Here is a 10,588-nt window from a genome sequence, read left to right on the forward strand (position 1 = left end):
ACATTCTGCAAGACAAGAGATTCTGCTTGTCATTTTTCATGTGTGTGTTCCCTTCAAAGAAGCCCAGATAAAAATGCATAACTACATTCAACAGAAAGCATTTTCTTATGTATTTTGCTGTTTCTTCTGCTTACTTCCTTTTTCCCGCTCAAACTCAGCAATCTGATTGAATATGTTAACTAAGTTCTGGGGCAGGTTTCTTTTTGTGCCGCCTTCTGTTTGTCCTGTATCATTTAAAGTAGACTCCCTGTCTGGTTCCTTTGTTTTATTCATCTCCTCATAACTTCTTTCCCTGTTCTTACGCCCACTTTCATTTCTATGCTGAGTTAACTCCTGCCTATCACTGTCATAACGTTTATCACCTTCGTGTAAAGGAGTGCCAGAATATGATCTGTACTTTCCCATTGACTTGCCAGAATAGTCAGACCCTGCTGGTGACGTGTAATACCTGTCCTGACCCCAGCCGTGCTTTTTATAGTGTTCTCTTCTCCCTTCTGCATCCCATTCCGACCTCCTAAAGTAATGCATCCTGCTTTTATCATCTGACTTATAACATGAACCTGAGTATCCCCTTCTACTGGAGAAAAATCTGTCTGTTTTATGGTATCTTTCGGTTTTGCTAGTACTTGCCTGAGTTTTGGAACTACAAGAATCTCTTGAATCTTCAGACCTACCTCCAAAAGTGTCTTCATCATCACCTGAAGTCCTCGACAGAGAACAGTGTCTGTCTTTCTCTCTTACCTCTGTTTTTGGACATACTAAGCTGTCCTGCCTTTCCAGCAGTTTCTCCATTTCAAAATTTTGGTTAAGGAAGGAGGCGGAGGTATCAGCTGGAGGTGAATACCACTCCTCTTTCCTAATCTGATCTTTATAATGTGAGGAAGCTCTGGAAGAGCGTTTTTTGGAGCTATGGGATGACTCTGATCTATTCCGATGCTTTTTCTTGCGTTTCTTGTGATCAGAGGAAGAGGAGGAAGAAATTGATGCATCGGATGAAGAATCGGTTGAGGATGAAGAAGAGGATGAAGAGGAGGAGGAGGAGGAGGAAGAAGCTGATCTTTTCCTTTTCTTCTTCAACCTAAAAATACAATTAACCTGTGAGGTAATCTTCAGCATTAGGCAAAGATTTTATCTAGAAAACAGTTCTGCACTCCCCATAGTCGGGCTGAGATTGGACTGTAAGGCATGAACAGAAACTGGGCCTGTCTTAGCAAGACACTTTAAAACGTCATTTCTTTACCAAAAGAATTAAGATTAAATCCACTGAACAATGTATCACAAAGTGTGTCCTGTTCAACACAGCACTGCGCTTCAATACTTCACAAAGTCTTACAAAGTATTTGTAAACGTCTGTTCAATAAAAGGCTGTGTAACTAACAAATGCTACCATTACATAGTTCATTTGAAAATCGATTATACATGGACTTACATGCACTTGCTGCCCTTCTCTTTTTAAAATCATAAGGCCTATTCAATGGCTAATGTTGAAATAATAACAGGATGCAGGTAATGACTCAAATTTAGTAGACTGCTCACATCAGAGCTCATTTTTCATCAGCCCATGTTAAAAGCATGCGGTTGGGACACAACCATGGAGCTGTGTTGCTTTATGTATTGTGATTTTTCTTCATTTAGCTCGTGCGTTAGCTGTCAGAAACTCTAGAATTTACAGTGGGCCCCTTAACAGTTTGTAACTTACTGGTTTGGGATGCTTTCTCTAATAGGAAAAAAAAGCTCACATTCTGGCTTAATATGCTCAAGAATCAGTACTGAATCAACAAAGGTTACCTTTTTTCCTCTTTTAAAAGCTTACGCAATTTTTCTGCACTTGTTTCTACTTGCTTTTCTTTCTCTCTCTCTTCTTTTGCAGCTTGTTTCTCCCTCAATTCCAAAGATTTCTTTTTTGAACCCAAACATCATAAAAAAAAATTCATTAAAAGTGTTAATTAAAAGTTAAAGTTTTCCCCATGCCCCCAACGCCATTCAAATATATAGTTACAGCACGGATGTTTTACCAGGATTCCCAGATTGACAGTTAATAAGAAGTTTGGCATTGGCCATTGTTATGATCAGGTTTTTGTTAATGACCATATCGCAGTTTTTTATCCATTGGGAATGTATTTGACCAACCATTGCAGTGGACCCGTGATCCAGCACACCACGAAACACGTGGTCCAAAGGGTATAGAGAGCATATGCAAGAAGAACACAGTGTTAGCAGTGTGGAGGAAGAGAGCAGGAAAATGTTAAAAAAAAAAAAAAAAAAAAAAAAAAAATTAAAAAAAAAAAAATTGGAGGGGAAATATTGTTATTGCAGTTTACAAGTAAAGTATGGCAGAGCCCATTGTAAAATGTGTTGAAGTTGGCCATGTTTGCATACAAACCATTTTGTAACAATTTCACAGACCAGTTTGATGCATAGTTTACGTAAGAAATCATGTTCCAAGGGTTTGTTGGTGATGAGCAGCACCAGATGTCAGATACAGCAACAATGGTCCAATTCAGAAGAAAATGCATTGAAGAAAAACACATAATCAGTATTACAGGAAAACACACTTGGGTGTTGTTTCAGCCATTCTAACACAACAGTGACAGTACCAGACTTGCATATTCAAATGCAGATAAATGCAAGATTGTGATTATCAGACGAATAAGACAAGCCTATTAAAATCTAGTAAGGATCAGGCTTCTGCCATCTACACCCCTAAAGAGCAGCTCTATTCAGAAACAGAAGCAAGTCTGGTGATTTTCAAAACTTAGCAGTAGTCATAACAGATACAATAAAGGAAACCCTTAATAGAAGATACGGCTATGCAAACCAAAGAAACAGCCCACGTTATGTTTACCTGCTGCATCAATGACCATAATACCAGAATTACAAAATGCTGAAAGAAAATGAAGTATTTCCTACTTGCTACAAATATTCTTCATTTTAACCAAGGCTTTAAGATCTTTCTACTGCAGCCAAACATAGATAGTGCTCAAATACCATACAACAGTTTATCTATAATGCAGTTCAGTTTTATTAAAAAGGTTGTCGTAGATCCTCTTTCCCTTCTCTCAAAGCAACCTGTCAGCATTATGGCTTCACCAACTGAAGAAGCGTCAACTGAGGCCACCTGCCTTAGTCTCTTTACTTCATAACATGCAAAGCAAAGCATAGAACACACCAAGCCTGCCCCTCAGTGCTTTATCTTACTATGATCCTCCCTGGAAGACAATACAGGTAAAGGAGATAAATAAAAGGAAAATGGGGAAGAAAAAAAAAAAAAAAAAAAGACAACAGATTAGCAAAAAGATTAACCAGGGCTCACCTGGGAAACATGCTGTGTGCAAGGGAAGGGAGGAAAAAGATGGCTAAGATTTTCAAAATCATCTGCCCATCCTCCCAGCCCACTCTTTTCCTTTAAATCACCTACAGATTGCCCCCCTTGAAGTCTTCCTGCACTTTGGCTGGTTTTACCTAAGGTTAATGGTTTTATCCTCTTTTCCCATCTCCACTGTTTGGCATTTTTTCACTACTCTGTTCAAAACAGTGGAGTCATCAAGAGGTACCTCTCTTCTGGTAGGTACAGCCATAATGCTCACTATGAAAGATTTACTATGGAGAAGGGAAGCAGAGAGCAAGACAAAGCATCACTGTCGAGCCTCTCTGTTCAGAAGACTTAAAATGATTTTTATTTATAATTATTATGATGATTTATTATATTGCTATTTATAATATTTATTTTAATTGAGTTATATGAAGAGAAAGTAAAGAATCACCTGTATACGCTTACGGACTTTTGTTAAGGCCTCTTCTGCTTCTTGAAAAGTCTCATCCAAACTTAAGGCTTTTTTATAGTAACTCTCAGCATTTATTAGTTTGTCTTCCTCTTCCAACCTAACATTTAAATGATGAAGTATATACAGTTAATTTGTATCTCCTCGTGTCCTGGTCATCGTTAGAAATAATACTCTGCATAATTTCTATTCCAGTTTCAAAAATAAGGTGTCTCTTCTTAATGCAGATGCTAAGAAACCTATTCCCGAGTACTCCAAAGTTAATTCTTCTGTTGCAGAGGCTAACAAACATTTCACATAAGTGACAAAACATGATTTTGATACAAATAATTTCATAAAAATATATACAGACATATATGAGAATATATATTCCTCTATACATAAGAGAGTCAACATTCCTATACACATGGGAATGTCTTCAGCCATTTCACAGCACTTTAAACGAGCTTGGCACCCTGCCTGTGGAAAGATATCAAGAATTAAATATTAACTATTTTGCAAAAGTTGTAACTAGGACAGAGCAGAAAATGTAAACCCACAGCAGATGTATTTCCAACGTATAAATACCCAGGAAGGTCAGGTGCCAATCTGTGCCCCAGCTAGGGCCATATTAAAAAATACTGTAAGAAAATTATCTCAGCCAAACAGAAATATAATGCTAACTACACTTACTGCTCGCCTCTTTCCACAAGTGTCTGACAGAGGTATTTCCTTGCATTCCTGTGTGTAGGGCAGTTTTCTAAAGCAATTTCAAAATCACTTATGGCTTTGTTCAGACTTCCTTTAGTTGCGTACCTACAGCAACACAAAAGTTGCACAGGCTTTAACAATGTTTTTCTTTCACAAAGTAGGAAATCCAATGAGACAAGCAGACTTACAGAGCCCCACGAGCTACCAAAGCTTCAACATTCTGTGGATCTATTTCCAAAGCCTTGTTGTACTCATTCATGGCTTCCACGTGGCGCCCATCCTTGAAGCAATCAACCCCTGCCTTCACACTAGAGAAAAGTATTTATAAAAACATTATGATGGTAAGGCTACAAATTTTTTACTGCCAATAATTCAGGAATTAGTGCTCCACGCAAGCAGTTAACTTATTAAAAGGTAAATTACATGAATTAAATTTCAGAACTTTCTTTAGACACTATTATTTGTCATTTAAGATAAGATTTGTCATCATAAATAATCTTTCATGTATTTAATTGAAGCTGCTACACACTATTGTTTTAAGAAAAAATGTTTTGCTAGCATAGAATTCAGAAATAGTAAATACTCATCCCCATTTTCCCCCTCACACCTAGTAATTCAAAAGAAGTATTTCAACAAAAAATTGAAGTGTGTGCTGTGGAAAAACTGGTTCAATGGGTGTTTTCCTTCAGGAAATAGAGCTGTAGCCTAACCTAATCTTACAGTAACCTCTGAAAAGAAATCAGCATACTGCATACCAATTCAGGGCCCAAGATTCAGACTGCTTTTTCCTCAATGCAGGGGCAAAATCTTCTTCATCAATATTTTTCCTTTAAAAATAACAAAAATAAAAGTTAAAGTTGCCTTTTAACTCTGTAACATTGAAATTATAATACGTAGTGCATTTGAAATAAGCTAAAATATTACTTTTACAATGCATTGCTTCCCTCCCTCAGTCAGGACTTATTTTTTCTGGATCCACTTTTCCCAAACTGTTCTAACACTGCAACATGGCTACAGCACATTTAAAAAAAATAATTATATATATATATATATATATATATATATATATATATATATATATATCATATTCACATCTACCTTGGGTGTATGATACCAATACATACATACACATGTCTTAAGTTTATTTTACTTACTAACAATCATCATGCATTTCAATCCAAAGACATTAACGAGATTGAAATAATAACCCGCTACAGCCTTGGCATCAAACATGCTTGGGGACATGTCTCACTCAAACAATTTTAAATACTAATTTCTTACTCCAGAGGAGTTTGCCTTTAAAATATTAAAGGACACAGAAGCTGCAGTCATGGAAACTGAAATAAGAATGGTTGAAGTACCAGTGTCTATGACTTCCACTCAAGTCTATGTTGGGATTAGAATAACAAAGTGACAGGGTAGGAACAACGTAAAAATCACTTACATTTGTAGACTTCTCATCAAAGATGGTGGATTTGATTCACTTATTCCTAGTTTTTCTGTTAAATATTCAATTAATGACGGATTTGCAAATCCCGGGGAACGATGCAACACCTCTTCAAATGTCTCTCCTGTTTTTGCAACTTCCAAGCTTCGCCTTCAGAAAGCACCAGCATACACAGAACAACACGGATGCACACGACACTGAATGTTATGCTCAGAAGATGTAAGCAGCACTGTCAGTATGGGCGTACAAGCCACTTATTTCTACAGGCATAAGTTTTCCTACTGTTCAGCTATACTGAAAGTGGCAGAGACAGCAAGGAGCTTCCCGCCAAAGTAAATTTTAAGGAGTTTAATATTTCAGTCCCAGAGTCACAATAACAACAAAAACAGTAAAAAGTAAAGCAGTTTTACAATGGCAGATACCTTCAGTTCTGCATTTAGCAAACGTAACTTCATTTGCTTTTTGCTTTTCTTGCATTCTGGGACAGACTGTGAAAAATCAACTACAGCTGATAAATCTAGAAAAATGTAAGTGACAGCAAAGACCAACAAAAAGACTGCAGTTACCAAATTAAATTGGAAACAATCCTGACAAGTTTCAAGGACAGTCTATCAAAGACATTCTTCAGACAAGCTGAATATCTTTAGTTAGAAAGCCTGGACAGCATATTCTTACCTATAATGTAAGGGCAAGTCCTCAGTGGCAATTACTCCTAGTTTTGTACTAGAAAGATTGGGTGGAAGAGCTGAGCTGTAGAGTGACAACGTGATCTTCTCGTGGTATCGATCGACATCCTTAACAGCCGCTACAGAAACAATTCAAGTTAGGACAAAGCACAAAGATCCCAAAAGTGAAACTGATTCCTAATTACACTCGCAGCTACTTGCCTCGAATAAGATCTCCAGCTTGATAATAAGATAAAGGATCTCCATGGTTGGTTTGAGAAGGCACATCTCTCAGTGGACAAAGAGCCTACAATACAGGAAAGCAGGAATAACATAAAAAAAAGAGGTTTAATTACAGAGCTAAATTGGCTGCATTACAGAACTTTCCATGTTACTGCCATTGACTCACAACTTCATCTGCTCAACAATCTTTCAACAGACATTATATATAAAGTAAGAATACTCCATGTGTACATGAACTTTTTTAAAAATGGAAACTCTTATCTCCCTGAAGTAAAACATGTGCTAACAACATCAAAGCCACTGCACACGCTTACATAAAAGCATTTGAACAAAACCAGGCTTTTTAGCTCCGCAAAATTAAGATGGAGGAATGTAAGTTTAATCTTCCCACACATGAAAGTCATAATAATTGAATGCATGGCTTGGCTCAAATTACAATTTATGAATCCATAGATAATGAACATTTCCACTCTCAAGTAACACATTTTGAGCATGGAGTATAATGAAAGTGCTTGCTGCCTCAGCCAAAGCATCATAAAATCATGAGTTGTCCACAAATTCAATTACCACTCCCTGTCCCAAAGCTCAGATTCACCTTTACTTGTACCACTGCATTATGAGATACAATGCAAACCCGTAAAACGATCACAGTCAAATCTTACACTGATTTGTAAGTCATCAATCTGCCGTATGAAACCACTTCCCAGACACATCAACACCATGAAAAAGCCAAATTCACGAATGGACGTAATCCTCCCAATCACGATGTCTCCACGCTCGATGTCTCGAAAAAATAACTCTCTCCTGATTTCCCCAGGAACCTCCATGAACTGCTCCAGCGGAGGCATCACAGCGTAATACTCTGCAACACAGGAGACATTCACAGTTCCAAAATGACCAAATTACAGCCTGAAAGCACAAAATGCTTCAAAACAGCAGAATGCTTTAAAACCTGATTCATTTATAGCAGCAAAAGTTTACGCACAGACCAGAAAATGTAAAAGCAAAAAATTTTATCTGGGCTTCTAAATATACCTGGAGCACAGTGAGCAGTTTAGGGCACCACAATACAGGAAGGGCATAAATCTGTTAGAGAGAGTTCAAGTAAGGACTACAAAGAGGAGGAAGGGCCTAGAGAACAAGATGTATAACGAATGACTGAGGTGCCTTGCGTTTTTCGGCCCAGAGCAGAAGAAAGGCCTCAATGCAGCCCACAGTTCCTGAAAGGGTGTGGAGGAGCAGTGCTGAACTCTGCTGTCTGGTGACAGCAACAGAACCCGAGGGAACAGCAATGAGCTGTGTGAGGGGAGGGGGAATTAAGGGAAGGTTCCTCACCGGAGGGTGGTGGGCACAGAACAGACTGCCAGGGCAGGGGCACAGCCCCGAGCTGCTGCAGTTCAGCAGGTGTTTGGACAACGCTCGCAGATGTAAGGTTCGGGTGGTGCTGCGTGGTGCCAGGAACTGGCCCTCACCTTCATTTTCTTCAATGTTGTCGGCAATAGGACCATTGGGTTTCCACGACTGAGCAAAGAGTAGGTCCGCCTTTTTAGCGATGAAGCGCTGTATCTCGGCGTCGAGCTCCGCGTCTTCCTCGGCCCTGAGGGAGGAGAGCGAGCTGAGAACGGCCCCGCGCCCCTCCAGGCTCTCCCGCCGCCCCTAACCGCCCCTGCGATCCCTCACCAGGCGGACGGAGAGCGGGGGGCCCCGCGGGGCGGCTCGAAGACGGTCCCCGGGGGCGGCAGCAGCCCGCGGAAGTCGGGGTTGTCGTGCTGCTCGGAGCGAAGTAAGGCGAGGAGCGAGGGGCCATGGTAGCTCAGCACCTGGCGCAGCAGCTCCCGCTCCATAGCGCCGCCTCCGCCAGGACCGGAAGCGGAAGGGAGAGCGCAGGGCAATGCGCACGCGTAGTGCCGGGTAGGAGAGGCCGGGGCGAAGAGCGGGACGGGGCAGCATCAGCGCCCCCTGGCTGGCGGGAGGACTCCGGGGGCCGCTCTGAGCGAAGCGGTGCGGCGGGCCGGGGGCCCTACGTTGGGTGCCCCGGCAGCAGGACGGAAAATAGAAACAAACGTGCCAAAAAGGCAGGGGCTTCGTGCGCTCCGCCCGAGCCGGCAGCGCTCAGGGAGCGGCGGCAGCAGCGGCGGGCCGCCAGGGGCCGCTCCCGGGCCGGGCTCGGGGGGCTGCATGGGAACAGCTGCTGCACGTGGGCTGCAGCCTGAGCGGGGCTGCTGTCGGGGCGGGGCTGAGCTCCGCTGTCCGGGAAGTCGATCTGTGCTTCTTAGCAAACTGTTTGCAGCACAAACTTTGCTTTCGTAAGCGTTTCTCCTGTGCGGTATGCAGATACACATAGGTGTAAAAGCACGGCTAGAGCTGAACCCCATGTGTTACGGACTTTTCCTACAGACCTTTTCTTCTGTGAGCAGAAATCAATTGCAGTTTAGGAAATTGAGCAATTCAAACTCTGCCGATCCACAGACTGCATCTGGTTGCCCCTCAACGTGAGGGTTAATTTCATATTTAAGCAGACCATTTTGTCTCCATGCTACCATCATTGCACAGGGACATCTGCCTTAGAGACAGCGTGTCAACAAAACAACAACGCAGCCCAGTGTATAATTAGCTATACTAGATTTTACCTGGGCCCAACAAATTCTTAAATTACCTTAATCAGATGTGCAAAACACACACTGTATAATTCCACCTTCGGAAATAGCTTTGCAATAGCAGGCTGTAGGAGCATGAACTCATCATTTTCTTTCTTCATTTTCAGATTATGGGAATGAAATCCAAAGCAAAGCATGGCTACCAAGAACCTTCTGTGCGCAGTTCCGTCACACTCAGGATGTACACAAGCCCGTGCTGTCCTTTCTTGTCATGGGCTATTGCCTGGATATTTGCTGTGCTATTAAAAATCTCTGTATGTTCTTAGAGGTGGGTCTTTTTCCCCCCATATTTTGCTTGTTTTTCTTCAGTTAGCTGATAGGAAATGCTTGGGATAGAAGGATACAGCAGCCATCGCATTTCAGTTAGGTTAACATTAAATGGGACAGTATGGAACAAAGGTGGGTATGCACACAGCTGTAAGAGATTCCAGGGCCCAGGGCTGGGGCATGCAATCCTCAGTTCTGTTGACTTCTAGAACTGCCTGAATAAGTAGTGCTTCCTCCCTTGCTGAACAAAGGCAGAGTTGTGCACAACATCCCTGCTCCTGGAGGAACAAGTTACAGACTTGACAGAGCAGCATTCCAGGCACTCAGAAACCAGCCTTGGCCAAACGAGTTAGATGTAAATTTTCTGTCAGCTTAGCTCACTGCACGGTAAAAGGCTGCTTCTAAGATCATGTACCCTGCAGCTCTTTCAACACAAAGCTTATATTTTCACACCAGGCTACCTTTGAACCTAGGGTCCAGCTTACAGTGAACAACCCAAAACCTGATCAGCATGAAAGAATTTTAAAGCGGATATGTGAAACACTAAGCAGATTTTCATCAAACTCCAGTAAGCACAGCTTGAATGCAACAAGGTCAAGCTGCTTTTTCGTGTTCCCAGGTATATCAGTGGTAAACCTTACAAGAAAATTGCAGAGAAGAAAGGATTTTGTGTCAAGAAGCACATTTTATCATGACAGAAAGATCTCCCAAGATCATGCTTTTCAAAGTGTTATTTTCTGCAAAGTTTGAGCAGATTTAAGGTAAATTTTAGCCTTCTCCAAATGGGAGTGAAATGTGCAGCTAAATTTATTCTTTCGACTAAAGAAGATGAAATTA

At 41.2% G+C, this 10,588-nt stretch overlaps 1 protein-coding gene across 1 annotated transcript; it reads right to left on the reverse strand.

Annotated features, from left to right (window-relative positions):
• Nucleotides 1–105: 105 nt before the first annotated feature.
• On the reverse strand, nucleotides 106–8,671 carry TTC14 (tetratricopeptide repeat domain 14; the record flags this gene model as incomplete). Its single annotated transcript, XM_079539716.1, has 12 exons — nucleotides 106–1,078; nucleotides 1,789–1,898; nucleotides 3,765–3,882; nucleotides 4,455–4,577; nucleotides 4,661–4,780; nucleotides 5,228–5,299; nucleotides 5,917–6,069; nucleotides 6,595–6,724; nucleotides 6,807–6,891; nucleotides 7,490–7,689; nucleotides 8,300–8,424; nucleotides 8,508–8,671. 12 exons carry the CDS (start codon nucleotides 8,669–8,671, stop codon nucleotides 106–108), a joined length of 2,373 nt encoding a protein of 790 aa, XP_079395842.1.
• Nucleotides 8,672–10,588: the final 1,917 nt, after the last annotated feature.

The sequence above is a fragment of the Tetrao urogallus genome, assembly GCF_951394365.1.
Source record: "Tetrao urogallus genome assembly, chromosome: 9".
In the NCBI taxonomy this organism is placed as follows: Eukaryota; Metazoa; Chordata; class Aves; order Galliformes; family Phasianidae; genus Tetrao; species Tetrao urogallus.